The sequence below is a fragment of the Furipterus horrens genome, unplaced genomic scaffold (genome assembly GCF_987537825.1).
Source record: "Furipterus horrens unplaced genomic scaffold, mFurHor1.1.pri manual_scaffold_9, whole genome shotgun sequence".
NCBI classification, from domain to species: Eukaryota; Metazoa; Chordata; class Mammalia; order Chiroptera; family Furipteridae; genus Furipterus; species Furipterus horrens.
In genome coordinates this window covers 75,402,619-75,422,808 of record NW_028327179.1, presented here as the reverse complement: position 1 = coordinate 75,422,808, position 20,190 = coordinate 75,402,619, and the positions used below count along the sequence as shown (strand labels likewise).

At 38.3% G+C, this 20,190-nt stretch overlaps 1 protein-coding gene across 1 annotated transcript in view; it reads right to left on the bottom strand.

Annotated features, from left to right (window-relative positions):
* The window catches only part of AASS (aminoadipate-semialdehyde synthase), an 80,918-nt gene that overhangs the window by 10,326 nt on the left and 50,402 nt on the right, over nt 1-20,190 (bottom strand). The window contains exons 16-20 of the mRNA XM_090287426.1: nt 17,768-17,878; nt 17,567-17,675; nt 16,120-16,260; nt 10,431-10,598; nt 3,018-3,113 (exon numbers count right to left, since the gene is read on the bottom strand). Coding sequence (XP_090143552.1) covers nt 3,018-3,113; nt 10,431-10,598; nt 16,120-16,260; nt 17,567-17,675; nt 17,768-17,878 — 625 coding nt within the window. The remainder of the gene's footprint in view (nt 1-3,017; nt 3,114-10,430; nt 10,599-16,119; nt 16,261-17,566; nt 17,676-17,767; nt 17,879-20,190) is intronic.

The following is a 20,190-nucleotide window of genomic DNA, read 5'->3' as shown; positions in this document are numbered from 1 at the left end:
GAAAACTATTAGAAACAAACAAATAAAGTTGCAGTTTACAAAATCAATATACAAAAATCCACTGCTTTCCTATATACTAACAATGAAACTTCTGAAAAAAAATTAATTAATTTTCAACTGCAACAATAAGAATAAAATACCTAGCAATAAATTTAACAAAGGATGTGAAGGACCTATATACTATAAACTACAAAATATTATTAAAAGAGATTTAAAAAGATACAGTGACATGGGAAGATATTTTGTGTTCATGATTTGGAAGAATCAACATAGTTAAAATGGCTATATTACCCAAAACAATACACAGACTTAATGCAATCACCATCAAAATTTCAATGTCATTTTTTAAAAGAAATAGAACAGAAAAACCATCAGATTTATATGGACCCATAAATGACCCCAAAAAACCAAAGCAATCCTGAGAAAAAAATGAATGAACCTGGAAGTATTACACCACCTGACTTCAAGTTATACTACAGAGGTATGATAATCAAAACAGCATGGAACTGGCAGAAAAACAGACACACTGACCAATGGAACAAAATTGAGAGCCAAGAATAAAAGTATAGATATATGGGCAAATAATTTTTGACAAAGGAGCCAAAAACTCACAATGGAGATAAGGAAGCCTCTTCAATAAACAGTGCTGGGGAAATTGGAAAGCCACATGCAAAAGAATGAAACAAAATTACAGTTTGTCCCTGTGTATAAAAGTTAATTCAAAATGGATCCAATACCTAAATATAAGATCTGAAATAATAAATTACATAGAAAAAATAGGTACTAAACATATAGACTTTAGTTGTAGATAACATTTTATGAATTTGACCTCAGAGGCAAGGAAAGTAATGGCAAAAATAAATGAATGGGACTATATTAAACAAAAGCTTCTGTACAGCAAAAGAAATCACCAACAAAACAAAAATACAACCAACCAAATGGGAGATGATATTTGCAAACAATAGCTCCAACAAGGGGTTAATATCCAAAATAAAGAACTCATAAAACTTGACACCAAACCAATTAAAAGTGGGCAGAGGAACTGAATGAGATACCTCTCCCAAGAGGACATACAAAGAGCCAACAAATATATGAAAAAAATGTTCAACTTAGCTAGCTATTAGGGAAATGCAAATCAAAACTACAATGAGATACCACTTCACACATATTAGAATGGCTATCATCAATACAGATAATAACAAGTGTTGGAGGGGTCGTGGAGAAAAAAGGATCCTCATTCACTGCTGGTGGGAATGTAAATTGGTACAGCCAACATGGAAAGTATATGGCAGTTCCTGAAAAAATTATGAATAGAGTATCATAGAACCCAGCAATCCTTCTAAAAATCTACACAAAAAACTCAAAGACATGTATTTGCGAAGATATATGTACCCTTATGTTCATTGAAGCATTATTCACGTTGGCCAAGGCATGGAAACAACCAAAGTGTCCTCAATAGAGGATTGGATAAATAAGATATGGTACTTATATACAATGAATACTACTCAGTCATAAAAAAAATAAATAAAAGATGAATACTGCCATTTGTGACAGCATGGACAGATCTTGAAGTTATTATGCTAAGCAAAATAAGTCAGTTAGAAAAAAGCTAAGAACCATATGATTTCACTCATATGTGGGATACAAAACTGAAACTCAGGCACAAACAACAGTATGGTGTTATCAGAGGGAACAGGATAGGGGAGAGTATATGGTAAAAGGAACCAAATATATGGTGACTGAAGATGATTTGACTCTGGGTGGTGGGCACACAATGCAATATTCAAATTATGTATCGTAGAAATGTACACTTGACACATACACTTGAAACCTATATGACCCTACTTTTTTTTTTTTAATCTCAAAGGAAGAAAACAAACAGTGGTCATAGCTTTTTCTACTTTCTAAACAAGACTTTTTCCAGATTCCCCAGGAAAATGTCATGCTTGATTAAAGACAATCAAGCTGGTTCACAGGTCAAGTTCAATTTACCACCTGTCTTTGCAAATAAAAATGTTTTATTGGACCTTGTTCATTTGCTTATGTATTGTCTTTGACAGACACCAAATGGCCAATAAAGTCTAATGTGTTTTCAATCTGGCCTTTAAAAAAACAAAAGGGGTTTGCCAACCGCTATTCTAGATGGTAACTACTAAGATACTGGGACCAGCCATAAGAAGACTTATACCAACCTTCCTAATGCAGCTACCTAACCCCAAGATTCACCCTATAGATATTCACTTCTGTCTAACAAGTACATTTATGGAAGGTAAAACATGGATTGCAAAGTCTTTCAGAAAACAAAAAAACTGAATTATAAAGCAATTGACTAGCAAGTTACCAAAGTTTCTCTGGGAGACTAATTTGGATTAGCAATATTGATTTTTTTTTCCCTGTGATAAATTTCTGACAAATTATTGGGTTGTGGGCACATTAAATTAAGTTGGATGACCAGCTAGTAGCAAGTCAATTTCTAGCAGATAGTGGGAGCTCCAAGGTTCCAAAGTCCCTTTCAACCCTGAGCCTCTAGGATATTAATACAACACAGATATGGGGATAAACCCAGAAACTGAAAACTCAAATTGCTCATGGTAACAAATGGCCAAAGGAAAGAATTGATGGGATTTACATGTTAGGAATCCAGTTCTGTGATATCACCAACAGCCTTCCTATGTTATCAGCTTCAAGAGGCCCAAACTTAAGTCCTCTCGCTGGGTCACCACTTAGGACAGTGGCAGAGCCCAGAGCTCAGCATAGAGAGCAAGTCCATTCCTGGGGCTGAGGGAGCCATTAAGGGGTAGAAGTTGCTAAGAAAATAGGTCTGGGGACACAGCCTCCACATTTTCTCCACCCTCCCACACAGCAAAGGGAAAGGGGAATTGAGACTAGAATTTATCTTCCCACGCATAAGCCGCAGAATGGGTTCTTTTGCTGGTTCAAAGCAAAATTCAAACCTGACTGTGTCAGAAGACATATCTGCAGAGCAACAGACAACACATAATTCCGAAGTCACTTACCCAGGTGAGAGGCTTGGCCTCAGGTCGAAGGGCAGGAAATGCATCTCTGTTTATAAGACCCAATTTCACAAATCCATTCAAGGCCTTGGCATATCCCTGGAATGAGAATTATTAGGCAGTATATTAAAACTTTCATTTCAAAGAAAAAAAATTTTTAAGTTTTTTTTTTTGAAAGAGAGATCTATCTTTACAAGTTGTTTTGAAAACAGGCTGAAAGATTTATTTGCATTGCTTGTGTGGATAAAACCTCCTTCAAGTTCAAAACAAAATCAATAGTGTCACAAGAATTCCACTGGTTTACATCAAAGACGTTGTGAAATTTGGGTCTTTACTTTGGTTTCTGAGTTTGACTGGTATTTTCTGGCAGTGTAATGGCAAATTTCCTTTTGCATCATAGGCTTTCAGTTCAGCAGAGAGTATTCAATAGCGCAGTTGCTCTTTTGCATAATGGAAGCAGCAGCTTGTAAGAATAGTTCCCAAAAGCACTTAATCCATTCTAATGACTAAGAGCCACCATTTTAATGCGTGTACAGAGCAGAGGGGGCAAAAAGGTAAATCAGAAAGTTTTTCTTGTACAAAGGGGTCCCAATTAGACTATCAGCTGACTTCTCAAGGGAGACCCTGCAGGCAAGAAGGGACTGGCAAGAAATATTCAAAGTAATGAAAATCAAAAACCTACAACCACGAATATTTTATCCAGCAAAGTTGTCATTCAGAATAGAAGGGCACAGAAAGTGCTTCCAGGACAAAATAAAACTGAAAGAGTTCATTAGATCCAAACCACTATTATATGAGATGTTAAAGGGGCTGGTTTAGAAAAAGGAGGATCAAAACTATGAACACTAAAATGAAAACTGCATCACAAGAAACAACAACAGAACTAGGGAATTGAAACAAAGGCAAACTAAATAGGCAATGAGAGTGGAAAAAGAACTACGGTTATGGGGAGCATACTGGGGGGAGGTCAGCAGGGAAGGGGAAGGGGGAGAGGGAGGGAGATGGTATAGGAATTAAGAAACATTGTAGGAGGGAATGGAATAGACAGAAAGAGGTTGAGAAGAACTATATGCACAACCAATGGACATGGACTAAAAGGGGGGGACAAGGGGAGGGAGGGGGGCCACCGGGTGGAGGGGAGCAGAGGGAAGGGAAATTGGAACAAATGTAACACTGTAATCAATAAAACACATTTTAAAAAAAAGTTTTTCTTTAAATTTCATAACTCTGATAAAAATTAGTCACTTGTTCTTCATTGTCTATAGGACAAGGCTGAAGTCCTTGGCCCATTATATTCCCAATGTCCCTCAGCCTGACTCACTAATTGTCATCTCCACCACTCACCATTTCGCAAACATGCTGTACTCTCCCAGAGACCTGGGCCTCTGAGCACTCTGTCCTGTGCCCAGAGTGTGGGAGCCATCATTCCTCACTGAGGAAATGTTTACTTTTCCCATAAGACCCAACCTAGCATACCCACAGAGCAGCCTATGTAAATGGGCATTCCCCTTTTCTCTGTATTCCTGTAGCATTTTGTACGTGTCTCTATTATGGGACTTGACACAAAATGTAATTGTCTGTTCAGCTGCTGGACTGTAGGTACAAAAGTTTGTGTGTGTGTGTGTGTCCTTTATTGCCATGCCCTCACAAAATTACCCATCATTCCAGTAAGCTGAAAGAGGACACGCAATCGGGTGAATAGATTCTGAATGATGATGTAGAGATTGAAGACCATAAGGGTATGATCTCCTGTGAGCAAATTGGGTGAGGGGGCCAAATAAGGGGCTTTGTATCTGCTGCAATGACGAGAGAGAGAGAGAGAGAGAGAGAAAGAGAGAGAGAGAGAGAGAGAGAAAAGATGCAGCAGAAGAGAGAGAGAGAGAGAGAGAGAGAGAGAGAGAGAGAGAGAGAGAGAGAAAAGATGCAGCAGAAAGAGAAAGAAAAAAGAATGTAAAATTATTTTAAGAAGTAATAAAGTTATTAACATGTGAGTTTTCTTCACCCATAAACATGCTTTAATTTAAGCATAGTACTTTGATTTTTAAAATACAAGCTTAACAGTTGGTATTTTTACTTTATTGTTGTTCAATTACAGTTGTCCCAATTTTTTCCCCATTGCTTTCCCCTCCCTTGCCCACCTTCCACTCCCACAGTCAATCCCCAACCTGTTGTCCATGTCCATGGGTCCTTTATACTTGTTCCTTGACTAGACCCTCTGCTTCTTTCCCCCATTAATCCCCTCCCTCCACACCTCTGGTCACTGTCAGTTTGTTCCTTATATCCATGTCTCTGGTTCTATTTTGCTCGTTTGTTTGTTTCTTCATTAGGTTCCTGTATTAGGTGATATCATACACTATTTGTGTTTCACCGACTGGCTTAGTTCACTTAGTATAATATTCTCCAGTTCCATCCATGCTGTCACAAATGATAGAAGTTCCTTCTCTCTTTCTGCTGCATACTATTCCATTGTCTAAATGTACCACAGTTTACTGATGGGCATTTAGGCTATTTCCAGCACTTGACTATTGTAAATAACACTGCTATAAACATAGGGGTGCAAAGGTTCTTTTGAATTGGTGTTTTAGGATTCTTAGGGTATATTCCCAGCAGTGGGATCACTGGATCAAAAGGCAGTTCAATTTTTAGTTCTTTGAGGGAATTCCACACCGTTTTCCACAGTGGCTGCACCAGTCTGCATTCCCACCAACAGTGCACTAGGGTTCCCTTTTCTCCACATCCTTGCCAGCACTTGTTGTTTGTTGACTTGTTAATGATGGCCATTCTGATTGGTGTAAAGTGGTGGTATCTCATTGTGGTTTTAATTTGCATCTCTCTGATGGCTAGTGATGTTGAGCATCCTTTCATATGACCATAGGCCTTCTGTATGTCCTCCTTGGAGAAGTGTCTCTTCAGGTCCTTGGCCCATTTTTAAACTGGATTGTTTATCTTCCTGGTGTTGAGTCATGGGAATTCTTTATATATTTTGGAGATCAAACCCTTGTCCGAGGTATCATAGGCAAATATGTTTTTCCATATTGTTCATTCCTTTTTCATTTTGCTGATGTTTTCCTTCGATTTCTCTATATTGACTTTGTATCCCACTATTTTGTCAAATCCACTTATTAAGTCTAGTAGATTTTTGGTGGAGTCTATGGGCTTTGCTATGTACACTATCATGTAATCTGCAAACAATGAGCTTTACTTCCTCCTCTACAATTTGGATGTCTTTTATTTCTTTTTCTTGTCTGATCACTGTGGCTAGAATTTCCAATACTATGTCCAATAAAAGTGGTAAAAGCAGACACTCTTGTCTTGTTTTTGATCTTAGGGGGAAAGTTTTTAGTTTTTGTCCGTCGAGTATGATGTTGGCTGTAGGTTTCTCATATATGGCCTTTATTATATAGAGGTATGCTCTCTCTATTCCCACTTTGCTGAGTGTTTTTATCATACAAGGGTGCTGTACTCTATCAAATGTTTTTTCAGCATCTATCGATATGATTATGTGACTTTTGTCTTTCATTTTGTTTATGTGATGTATTATATTTATTGATTTGCAAATATTGTACCATCCTTACATCCCTGGGATGAATCCCACTTGATCATGGTGTATGATCTTTTAAATGCATTGCTGGGCCATGTTTGCCAATATTTTGTTGAGAATTTTAGCATCTATGTTCATCAGTGATATTGGCCTGTAGTATTCTTTGTTTGTTGTGTCTTGACCTAGTTTTTGAATTAGGATAATACCGACTTCATAGAAAGTTTGGGGATCTTCCCTCCTCTTGAATTTTTTAGAATAGTTTGAGACTAGGAGTTGGTTCTTCCCTAAATGTTTGGTAAAATTCACTTGTGAAGCCATCTGGCCCAGGGCTTTGGTGTGCCAGAAGTTTTTTGATTACTGTTTCAATTTCACTAGCTGTTATCAGTCTATTCAGGATTTCTGTTTTCTTGATTCAGTTTTGGAAGATTGTATGTTTCTAGAAATATGTCCATTTTACCCAGGTTGTCAAAATTTCTTGGCATAAAGTTGTTCATAGTAATTTCTGACAATCCTTTGTATTTCTTTGATATCAGTTGTAATTTCTTCTCTTTTATTTCTGATTTTATTTATTTGGGTCCTCTCTCTTTTTTTCTTTATGAGTCTGGTTAAAGGCTTGTCAATTTTGTTTATCTTTTCAAAGAACCAGCTCCTGGATTTATTGATTCTTTCAATTGTTCTTTTAGTCTCTATGTCATTTAATTCTGTTCCTCTTTTTTATTTTCTTCTTTCAACTCCCTCTGGGCTTTGTTGTTGTTCCTCTAGTTCTTTTAGATGTAGAGTTAGGTTGTTTTTTGAAATCTTTCTGTCTTCTTTAGGTAGGCCTGTATTTCTATGAACTTCCTTCTTAGGACTGCCTTCTCTGTGTCCCATAGGTTTTGGGCTGTTGTGTGTTCATTTTCATTTGTTTCCAGAAACTTTTTTATTTCTTCCTTAATTTCATTGTTAACCCATGCATTTTATAATAGCATGTGATTCAGTCTCCATGAATTTGAAAGAGTTTGAGGGTTTTTTTTAAATGTTGGTTTCCAGTTTTAAGCTATTGTGATACAAGAGAATGCTTGATATGATTTCAACTTTCTTGAACTTGTTGAGGCTTGTTTTGTGTTCTATCATGTGGTCTAGTTTTGAGAATGTCTCATGTGCATTTGAAAAGAATGTATATTTTGCTTCTTTAAGTCCACTTGATCTAGAGTGTTGTTCAGTGCCACAATATCCTTGTTGATCCTCTGTTTGGAAGATCTGTCCATTATGGAAACAGATGAGTTTCTGTAGTCATCGGAGAGCTCACCATTTAATGCATGGCCAACTAGTAATTTTCACATTCTGAAAGGATGTATTATTCAAACTGTTCAAAAGTTACTAATTAAACAATTCACATTTAATCCAATGTAAAGATACTTCAAAGAGGAGAAACAAAAAAGCAATACCTGCAGTTTGCTTCTAGAATCTGATGTGCTAACAATTCCTTCATCCAACATATCATATACTGAGACTTTCCTGAGCTATTTCTTAACCTCAGAAATATATTTTTATTCTAACCTCTAGAAATGAATTTATTGTATATATTCATTCATTAATAAGCACTCATAAAATTGCTGCCATGTGTCAGACTTGTGCTAGGGGCTAAGGCCACAGAGATGAAAAATGCAGTCCCATCCACACCTATGAGGAAACTGTAGGCCAGTAGAAATATCAGGTAAGTCAAACACAAAAAAATGCTCAGCATGACCACTGCTGACTACACTGCAGTAGAATATTACAGGTGCTATGACAGAGGTAAACACAGAACTATGGGAGCTCAGAGGAGGGGACATTCACATAGATGTGGAGGAGGGAAGTCAAGGAGAAGTTAAGATCCCAAGCTGAGTCTGCAAGAAAAATCAGGTGACAGGCCAGTACAGGAGAGTAGCCAAGGTGTCCTTGTCACACTGAGATAATAGTATTTCATCTCTAATATTGGAAAGAACAGTCATGTTATGAAAAGGTTGTTAACATTGCCCAGAACAATGGCCCTCATGGGTATGAACACCATTACATCTTCCATCCCTCACGGTTCTGTCAGGTGGTTCTCAGGCATACACTCAAGCACTTGATTCAATTCTTAATTCTCTTAAAATCCTGGTTCTGGGTCTACATGATTGACAAGAGACTGTACCTAAAGCTAACAAAAAATCCTAGTTCTTAAACCACAACCCTCAAAAAAGTTACTACTTATAGTCTTAGAAAAAAATTAAAGAAACATAATTAAGAAATGTGCCAGAGCTGGGGTTAGTTTGTCTTCAATTCGGATTAGATTTGCTGTTGTGCCTAAAGGCTTGTGAAACATCCATGGTTCCTCAATTGATTATCACAGACATCTCAGTGGAATCCTGGACAATGTGGACATCACATTCACAACAGGACAGGTACCTGCCTTCCAGAAGTTTAACATCTATTTCAGGAGACAAGAAATATAAACATAAAATCTACCTAAAAATGCTGGGAGTGAATGCTAAGTGCCAAAAAATGTAACAGAAGAGTAAGAAACATAGGGTTTGTCATCTCTTTATGAATAAACAGGTGTTTGATATGGAGAAAGTGGCAAACCAGAAGTCAGTCTGCATGTGCCCGCACCGTGAAAATAACCCTGCCCTTACATTAACCTTCTCAGTTATTCCCTTTCACACACACACGCACAACACCACGTGCTGCCTGATTTCTGGTGCCCACCTCATGCAGGGAAGAGGAAGGTAATCTCCTGGATGATAGAGTCGGGCTTTGAAATAACAGGGCAGGGAAAGCCTCACAGGCGTGGGACCATTTCTCCCTGAAAGCCTCCAGAAGGAGCTAACCCTGTCCACACTTTGATTTCAACCTTCTGACCTCCTAAATGGTGAGAAAATAAATTTCTATTGTTTAAAGTCACCCAGTTTGTGTTAATTTGCTATAAATAGCTTAGGATACTATTTCACTGATTGTCTTGATCTGGTCACACATGTATTGATCTGTGATTAATACATGTATAGTTGACATTTGTATTTATACCTCTAGAACCTGTAACTCGTTTTGTGGTAAAAAAGAGTTTACTTTGGGTAGAGTGATGCTGACTACATCTTCTACTTTAGGGACAGAAAGCACAGGGCAAGGCTAGTAGGTACATTTTAACCCACTGACCTCAGGGGCTAATGAGATAAAAATTACCTTTTTAACTATAAAAAAGATGCACTTTTTCATTCTCACTGGATTGGAATCTAAGTGGCTGGAGATGATATGACCATCTTGCCACCATGGGAGCCTGGGACTGCAGACACTATTTGAAGGAAGAGCTGGGAAATGAAGAGGGACCAAGTCCCAGTGAGGTCACCTGACCTTCTCCAAAACTCTTTACACCTGAAGCTAGTCCTCTGCCTGCCCCCCACTGATCATGACTCAAAAAATCCCTTTGGCTCCAGCCATCTTGAGTCATCTCCTAATGTCTCCCAGTTAAAACTCCTGAGGAAACAGACTCCAACCTGATAACCTGATCTATCATATTAATTAATTAATTAATTAATTAATTAATTTTTAGGGAGAGAGGAAGAGAGAGGGGGGAGGAGAGAAAAGGGGGGGGGGGAGACATGGATCAACTGCCTACATATGCACCCTGACCAGGGATGGAACCCACAACCTAGGAATGTGCCCTGATCAGGAATCAAACCTACAACCTTCTAGAGCATTAAGGTCATGGGGGTGGCAGGTAGAGGGTGTGGGATTTGGGAGGGGGCAAGAAACAACAACATTCCAACCAACTGAGCCACCAGGCCATGGCCTAATTATTTTGATTGCTAAGAAAAATAAAGCGTATGCATCACTTATACCAAAACACGCCACATGCTTCATCTAATACAGCCACTTACCTTATATCTCAGTGTCCCTCGCAACAAAGTGTGAGCAGACTGAATGCCATAAACCTCAGCATATTTGGTACTGTCTCTGTTAGGGTAGCCTTCCAGGTTTAATCCAGGGTAATAATCCATGGGAGTAACCGCATCAAGAAAGGAGACGCCCCCTGCAATGTTCACAACCTGAGGAACATTGAAAAGGCACACTGGGGTTACAACACTATGTTCCCCTTAGATTTGTCTGTGTTATTTGCATAATAAAGATATTAAAGTTTTAAAAGAAAACAATGGAGGATTTGAAAAAAACTTTTTTACTGAAACTACCATATTCAATATTCCATACTCAAGCTTTTCCACTAGTATGATCATTCACAAGGCCATTATGCTTCCAGGCTTTATGTTATTTTTTAACTTTTAATTTTTTATTAAATTTATTGAGGTAACAATTGCTTAATAACAGTATATAAATTTCAGATTTACAGCATTATAGTTTAATATCCATATCCTCTACTGTGGACTTACCAACAAAAGTCTAGTTTTATTCCACTACCATATATTTCACCCCTTTTATCCAATTCATCTTCCCCCCCTACCACCTTCCCCTCTTCTCTCAAACTTGAAGATCTGACTTAAACATTTGGTTTTGTACTAAGATCTTGTTTTCTCTATTTTTTCTTGCCTCTGGATAAGATGGATCTGAATCATGTCCCAGTAGAGTTTGTTGAAAACAAACAATAATCTAAAAGCAACAAATACTCATTTAAATGGCTTCTATGCTCAAAGAGCAATGGCAATATCCTCACTGTTCTTTTTCTTACTCCTATCCTCCTTCTGAACCTACATCAGGCACCAACCTTGTACTTTGATTCACACAGCTAGCATTTACTGACCAGCTACTCTGTGTGTCTGGATCCCACTCATTGCAGAGGAAATAAGAAGATGGAATGATGAATTCCTGTCTGTATGGCCCCTTTATTCGTGGAACAAACATTGTGAAAGATGACCCCTGACAAGAAAGACCATGCAGTGAACATATAGTGAAACAAAAAAGTGCAACATCCAATCTTACTGCTGGTAAGAAAAGAAGTTAAATCCCTGATTCCCAAGCTCTTTTGACTTATCAGCAATCCTCTTACCCACACCTCTCCCCTCAGCACACACTGGAAATGCAGTGAAGCATTTTTTTTTTTTAATTAAAGGATTAAGTTTTTCTTTTAGCTGGTGAAGTATATGATCATCCTTGAGATAACAGAAAGTCAGGGTTGAGATTTCCAGGGAGAAGGTGTGGTTGCTGGTGGAACTGGGTTTTTTCCTACTTGCACCATGGGAAACAATTTCTGGTCCCGTGTGAACAGCAGAGCAGCACAAGGGCGAGCAAACAAATTGATGTACCCTCAGGTAAATTCTGACGAATTCACCCTGAGAAACCTCTGGCTAAACTTAATGTTTTCAGAGTTTATTTGCAGATAGGTTCTGCATGTGCCCGGGTATGAGAAGCAAAATGGAAATGTATGTCTTCCTAGACCTGAAGCCCCAGAAGGAAACACGCTACACGAACTATAGAGTCAGGCCTCAAAGAGTCTCTCCATATAAAGGGCCCATTCTGCAGGATGCCAAACACCATCTAAAGTTCCAGGAGTGAGAATTTAAAGGAAGGGGGGAATGCTTCTCATTTAATGTTCCTATGAAATTCTGGACTGCACCGTAACCATTACCACAGAGATTGTTTCTGTACTCTTTCTTTAAAACAAATTTCTTGTATCAGGATTCTAAATTTTAAAGAAAAATCAATTAAGAAGGCACTTGTACATCTTAAGGGCTTCCTCACTTACTCATTTCTGTAACCTATGGCAATTATAAAAAAATTAAATAAAGACCAATATATTCTAGCAATTAACTAGTCAGAAATAAATCAACTGGTTTCTAAGTCTACCATGTGGTCCTTGTGAACAAAATATAGAGAGATTGAAAGCTGCTGAAGCACCTTGACCCAAAAATTGCTGGGTAATCATTACCATTTGATATCAACTCAGGCTTTTATTTCTAGTGGCATAGCATGCACTCCATTAATAAGCCCTGTCTTGTTTAATATTTTATTAATGACTTGGATGAGGACAGAAAGACAGATTTAACTATTTGGCAGAGAATAGACATTTTTTTTGACTCGACGATGCTCACATGCCAGACCCATTCACAGAAGGAACAGTAGTTTATTACTTACTGCTCTTGCAGAATACTCTAAGTCCAACCAATGAGAATTGATAAGCTTGATTTAAAATATAACAAAAACTATAACACAGGAAATATATAGTCAATCACTTACTCAGGGCCCACTGTGTGTTAGGTGCCTTATAGGCATTACCTTTAACCCACACAATAACCCGTTTTTCAGAGGTGAAAACTGAGACTGAGTCACCCAGAGGCACAAATGAACCCAGGTCCACATGACTCCAATGTCCATGTGTTTTCCTTCTATAACATATTTATACCCTTAATTATGCTTATTTCTAGATCAGCATCTGTCAATCAGTGGTACTGACTGACCAAGTATAGCATTCTAGATTGTGCCAGGTTTAGGCCTAAGAATTCCAGTACACACGGTTGCAGGGAATGGAGAGCAGTGGCAGCTCTTGGTTTTTATTTTTCTTCTTTTTTTTCAAAAACATTTGTTTTATTTTACAATGAACTTTATGGCAACATTTATAGAAATTGAATTTCCTACCAAGTAGGAGCTGGATGTGGCCCTGAAGGTAAACTTGACTTTTAGGCAAACTCGAGGATAGAAAACCTATCTTCAAGCTGTGTTTGCAGAGCAAGCATGGTCCTGACTCACTGTATTTGTTTAGTGGGCAGTACCTCGAAGGAAAAGGATGACAGAGGTGATGGTGAAGCCCTGCCACCTCATTCCCAAGTGCCAACATAATAGAAAAGCATCCCATCACTCACAAAGGAGACAGAACTAAGAGAAGACACAATCACTGTCTTCAGAGATGTGGAAGGAAATCAAGTATTATTAGAAACAGAATTAGAAGATAGAAATAGTGTCAGGGGCTAGAAATTGCTACAAGGATGTAGGACAAGGAGACATGTCCCAATTCATAGGCCATTACCTACATCACTGGAAAAGTTTAAGGCTTTAACTTTAAGGAGAAGCCAGAGGTCATCTGGCTCCCCTTTATGATTCTGTGAATTATGTAAGGCCTGCTTTACAGTCATAGGGTGGGGTGGAGGGACATGAACACAAAGAGGCATCTGGGTTGTGAGAGACTGAGGAACTTGGATTACTGAGTGAATAACATAGCATCCAGAAAATTTGTAGACACAGACAAGGTGTGGGAGTTCAGACAAAAGGCTAGTGAATGGGGGCAGGAATGATCAGGGAAAGATACATTGACAACAGGAAACTTGAGTAGGACCTTGAAAAAAGGATCATTTTAACAAAGAAAAGCAGGTTTTACTTGGTGTCCTCCACAGAGTCAGGGCGATGCAATGAAGCACTTTTTTACAAAAGGAGTTTAGGATGAAAGGGAAAAACTTTAACAAATACAATCTCTGCTGCCTGAAAAGAACCTCTTGCTTCCCCTGAGCTCACCTGATCATCAATTTCTTTAGGAACTTATGACATGCCTGACAACTGCTGTTAGGCAGACTCTAGTCTGGGTGACCTCATGGAGCCCCATGGCACAAACCCCGCAAGACTGGTGTCATTATATTTATCTTCAGACACAAAGCCCAAAGCTCAGAGATGAAACGGATGTTCTAGTGGCCCCCAGCCAGAGAGGGCAGAGCTAGAGAACAAAGCCAGGCCAACAGACATCAAATCTTCATTCTCTGGGTTGCACCCTGCTGACCCTTTCATTGTTACTGTATTTGTCATTTATATGGCCTCCTGAAAGTAAGCATTTTGCCCAAATGAAGCACCAATTTTTGCTGCATTTACATGTTAGGCTAGCATCTTTTCCAGGACTGCAGAAGCGAAAGTGACACCAGGAGACAGGCTGTGGCAGATAAAGCTGTGTCCTTGGTAGCACATCAGACTGAGCTTCCTGCCCAGACCTTCATGCTCCATAGAACTGGAGAACCAGATGGAACAACACTGGTGCTCACATCATGCATCAGGAGACTGACACCAGGGGACCTTTACAATTGCCTGGCTTTTGGTGACATTGTGAAGGATGCCACCACTTGGGCCAGAACTCAGGGGTCCTGTTTCATATCCTGAAACATGTGAGTGTATCTTTCCGGCATCAAATTTAAATGTCGTTTGTTAAGTAGAGTGTTAAGTGCAACTGTGGTCCTCTGGTCACTAAATCAGCCGCACATTAGAATCACTAAGGGAGTTTTTAAGATCCCACAACTCAGGAGAATCAGCGCTCTGTGAGCAGCACCCAGGAATCAGGATTTTGTAAATTGCCCGGGTGATTCCAATGTGCAGCAAGGCTGTGAGCCACGCTCCACTGCAGGCTCAGAAGACCACGGCTGGTAACATTCACCTTGTTTCTAAAGAAATGTTCATTTTCTCCTTTGTACATAAAATATATTTAGATTTACAGATACACTGAGAATTTATAATACTTCTGCCAGAATAATGTTCTAAGACAGACATCTGATCACATAACTCCTCTCTCCCTGCAGCACCAGGACTCAAGGCAGGGGAGGGAGGAGCCTATGTCACAAAATGTAAAGAGAAGCCCTCAGTCTAGTCACATTTATTCCCAAGTATGAGACTCCCCTTAGGCGAAAAGAATAAGCTATGAAGGCAGCCCGATGTGAGTTGAATACTGGCTGTGCCATTTGCAATCTCTTTAACTGCGGCTGTAAGCTAAGCTTCTTATGTCTGTTTTCTGCCTTATAAACTTGATAGGGTTATTGTAAGAATCAAATGAAATCACTGCTTAGCACAGTCATGAGTGGCAGCACACCTGCCTGGCTGGCAGCTTCTTATCACTCAAGGTCGAGCACATCTTCTTTTCTCTGCTAATTTTGTTCTCCCACCCTCTCACCAAGGTCAGATCACCTGTCCTCTCTTCTGTACCATGTGGTACTTCAGCACACTGTGGAACTGCCCTGCTGGATAGCAGTTACCATTCCAGGGTCTGTCTTTCCTGCCATGAGGCAAATCAGTGAAAGGAGCAGGAAAGGCTCTGGAGTTAGTTAGACCTTAGTTTGAACTCCATCTGGATGATCTTAACATTCTCTTTAAGTCACAGTTTCCTTATTCTAAAATGCTGAAAATAATACTAAACTCAGGGAGCACTAACATTCTAGTGCATGACAGCAGAGGAAAAGTTAGATCCTTTTCCTGACCCAAAAAACCCTCCATTCCAAGAGCCAAATCTCCTTCTGGCTGTGAATTCTCTGAGGTCAGGAACTTCCTTCAGGTGACAATCTTTGGAGTCTTGCCCCAAGGCCAGCACACAGTAGGGACTCAGAAATTGCTTGCCACAAGAAGGCCAGTATTTACCCATGCAGAGGAGTTGAGAAGTGAGTTTTCCAAATGTGGGAACAACTTGCAAGAAGAGGAAGAATGAGCACAGGCCATGCTGGGAAAGGTGAGGAGACTAAATGGACTGGGAAATGTCAAAAGAGATGAGGATGGAGCACAAGCCATGTAGCCGGTATTAAAGGGCCTCCATATCAGGGAGAAAGAGTCTCAGGCAGTTACTGCAGGTTTGTATCTAGAGCTTTGATGAGAATCCTTCACCTTTCCATTGAGCAGGTAGGTGGCCGGCTGCATTATGTTCATCAGAACTCCCACTGGACTCCAGCTAAACTTGTATCTCAAAGGATTGTCTGAATGTTCAGGGGCTGGAAGCCCACCACAGTAGGAAATGTAAGATTCAATCTGTAAAATAATCAATACATTAGGGAGAATGAACAATAAGTTAGGGAGAATAATGTATCTAAGTAATTAATTGAGTATAATGACAGGTATGAGGTAAACTTGCAAAAGTTTTTCCTTTCTAAGGCTTCCAAAATATGTCCTTAAAGGCAAACACTATTTGATTAAATCACATTTATATTTTATGTACACTAATTTTTAAAATAAACTCCTAGAGATTTCAGCTACCATTTTGTTCAGTTAAAAATCTAAGTATTAATCCAATTCTGCCCTGGCTGGTTTAGCTCAGTGGATTGAGCGTCGGCCTGCGAGCTAAGTGTCGCTGGTTCGATCTTCCAGTCAGGGTACATCAGAGAAGGAAAACTCTGACTCCAAAAAACCTCCGCTGCCTTGCGGCATACCTCTTCAGGGGAAAGGCTAAGGGAGTAAACCCCGACAGAAAATCCGGAGCCGGAGTCCCTAAGGCGGTTTGACGTTGTAGTCAACACCGGCAACTCCTGCGGCGCACCTGAACCCAAGCTGTATCGACTCCGTCTTTCCCTTGGACCCTTCAGCTGCGAAGAGAGGGGGTGTCTGCTGCATGGGCAACAGCAGACCCTCCATATTACCCTGCCCAGGCTCTGTAGCTTCAGCGTCATCGCAAGATGTCGATTCAACACGGGAGGAGACAGATACCATGTCACTCCCGAGTCGGACTGCACAGCCATTCTTGGCGGTGCAGATAGACTCTTAAGAAGCTACACCATCGTCTCTCGAGACGGACGGCTGCCGACGACGAATCCAATTCTGATTGGTCATTTCCTCCTAACTTTTGTATTCAAATGGTATGTTGAATTATAATTTGATTACATACATTACAATATGTCATCAATATGACATATAGTTAATATATTATAATTCATTTGAATCTATATTTCATTATGTATATTACATACATAAAATCTAAAACATTTAATCTGATTCATCCCATTTACCTATCCAAAAGTTCCTTCTCATGTGTAAAAGACACTTCATGTACCAAACAGATGAATGATATTATAAATAATTTTTTCTACTTTTAAAAGTCTAACCTTATTATAGAATCATTAAGGCAGTCAAAAATGTTTTATTCAACCAAAATATTATAGCAACATTTATTTCTCTAAAAATTGATTGCTAAGACTTGGACATGGTTTTACCATGCAGAAATTTCTGCTCAAGTAATGAGCAACATGTTTAATCAAAATGATACAAAGTTTATTTCCAAACGCAGAAACCTGGATTTTCAAATGTTTTCCTAAGTGAACCTTTGGGTGTCCATGGGGCTCACCGTGGCTCCCACTTCTTTGGCTTTATCTATTGTGTCCATTGCCAGCATATGATCAAGACCAGGGTCCAGTCCCAATTCACCGATGACAGTGATGCCAGCATCTTCCACACTACAACAGGTGAAAAGAGGAGTAAAGGAAAGTTGGATATAAAATAAAAATAATGCCATGGAGCGTCCTTTTTAAAAATGACTGAAACTTACCTCTTTTCTAATTCCTTTAGTGCTGGTGTGATGTAGCTTGCCGTGACCATATTAACTTTGCTTGTGATGCATGCCTTGGCCACAAGAGGATGCAATACATAAGGCAGCAAGCTTTAAAACAGAGAGGAGCTAATCAGAAACTTTTTTGTCCATCCCTACCTTCCAGTATGCCTTGAACTGCACTAAAGTTGAGACATCGCTCTGATTAATTTATTCTCTCAGAGACGATCAATGACTCCTTGAGGACTATAGAATAAATGCATCCTGTTATCACATTTAAAACTCTCCATGGTATGGCTTTCACCTAACCTTGCCACTTTTCTTCTTTGATACCCTTCATTAACTATATGGGGGAACCAAAGAAGCTATTGTAACTCTCCACTCCCAGCCTTTACTTTACCACCTCTGTGCCTTTACTATCCCTGTGACTTCCACATGGAATGCTCCCTCTACTCTCCCACCCCTACCCAGGTCATACCCTCTTTAAAGAAAATGTCTGAACAGTTACCCCCTTTAAGAATCTTTCCCAGATTTACCCTAAGGCAGGCTTTCTTCCTCTTCAGGCATGCAGTTATTTCTTTATAACATTTAATGAAATCTATTCCATCCATCCTTATATTTCTATGACTTCCTGTCTCAGGTCCCCTACTAAAAGACAAAGTTGCTGTTCTTTTCACCTTCACATCTCCCAATAGCTATCAGGAAAAGGAGATATTTAGCCAAGGTGGCCTAAATGTTACATGAAAGAATACAGACTAGGAAGAGCCAGAGTAGGAGATAGACTTTAATGGTATTGACTGAAAGCCTGGCAAAATGGCTAAAAGTCTATATAGTGAGCAAAAAATGAAGCTGTACTTAAAACTCAACTTTAAGTGAGTTTTCTTTTAATCTGGTTTTAGTGTTTTAATCTGGTTCTGGGACTAAACTATCACACACACAAAAATAACTTCTATGAATGTTTATATAAATTAGTATATTCATATTCTAACCAAAAAATTATAAAATATACTGTCAATCACTTAACAGTTCTACTAGCTTATTAACTATTTGATAAAGTTTTACTAGCTTATTGCCTATTTGATAAATCATTCTACATAGTAGCAATGAAAATATAAATACAAACTTATAAACACTATCACACTATATCTGTATATGTCAAAGTCATCGTGCATACTTGAAATTTTCTCTGTTTCACATAAAACAAAATCTCTTAGGCTCTTACTCCTCTTCAGATCAATAGAATAAGTGTTGTTATATATTTATTATCATGTAGAATAAAATTGTATACATATTTTGCCAGTATCAATAAAAAAGCTCTTGACCTCTGCTTTCTGGTCTTTTTAATCTAAAAGAATTATTACTAAATATGGTAACTGTTTAAAAGCCAATGAACAAAATATTTGCAAAATTTTTTGTTAAAAAAGTATTAAGAGAAAATGTACAAATGACATTATCTTAAAGTTTAAGTAGAGCTTCTCTTCGTCACTTTCCCAACATTGAAAACTTAACTGCTAAAAATGTTATCTAGATCTAATATTTTTTAAATTTGGTATTAATTGCACTAACCTAATAAAATGCTGAAAACTAGAATGATAGGACTTTGATTAATGGTGTTTTTTTAAAACAAAGTGATTAGAGTTCATAACTCATTGTGCATGTGATATAGTAACTAACCAAGGGGCCATAACTCTTGAATTGAGTTGACAGAAACCCAATTAATCCAAATACTTACAAATGCCACTTGTGAAAACATACACAAAATACAAATGCATTTTTTAAATTCAGTTAATATTTACATTAAGTCATCAAAAACTAATATTAAAAACTCAAACCATGAGCATTTGAGATATTATATAATTTTTTTATAAAATATGTATCTTACTCATTTAATTTTGGTAGCCTTTATCACTGTGTTTACATCAAAACACTGTCTCCAACTTAAATAAATTATTTAAGGAGAAATACAGGATAACAATGCTTACCAGTGTTTTCACTATTCAGCAAAAAAATTCAATTGAGAAAAATTAAATATAAAAGAGATTTTGCTAATGCTAACTTATGAAAGACCCCCAGTTTGCTAAATTTCAAAATTTGAACTTATTAATAGATTGTCTCTATTATCTTATATATTTTGCTTCAGATTTAATTCCAAATGTATTTTTAATGTTGCCCTTTATAAAAAAGGTTACATTTAGGTACCTATGTATATGCAAATTTTGTTTTAGAACATTCAGTTTTGAATCATAGTTATATTCATAATTATATTATGATAAACAAGGTCTATTGGTCATTAGTAAATTTTTGCTGAATAAAAATTAGTGTACATTAAATTTGTGTAAATTGAATAATGTTTAAGTGCCCAAAATGAGATTATGTTTTAATAAATCCAGAGAATGCAAAAGTTCCCACTTAGAATTATGTTT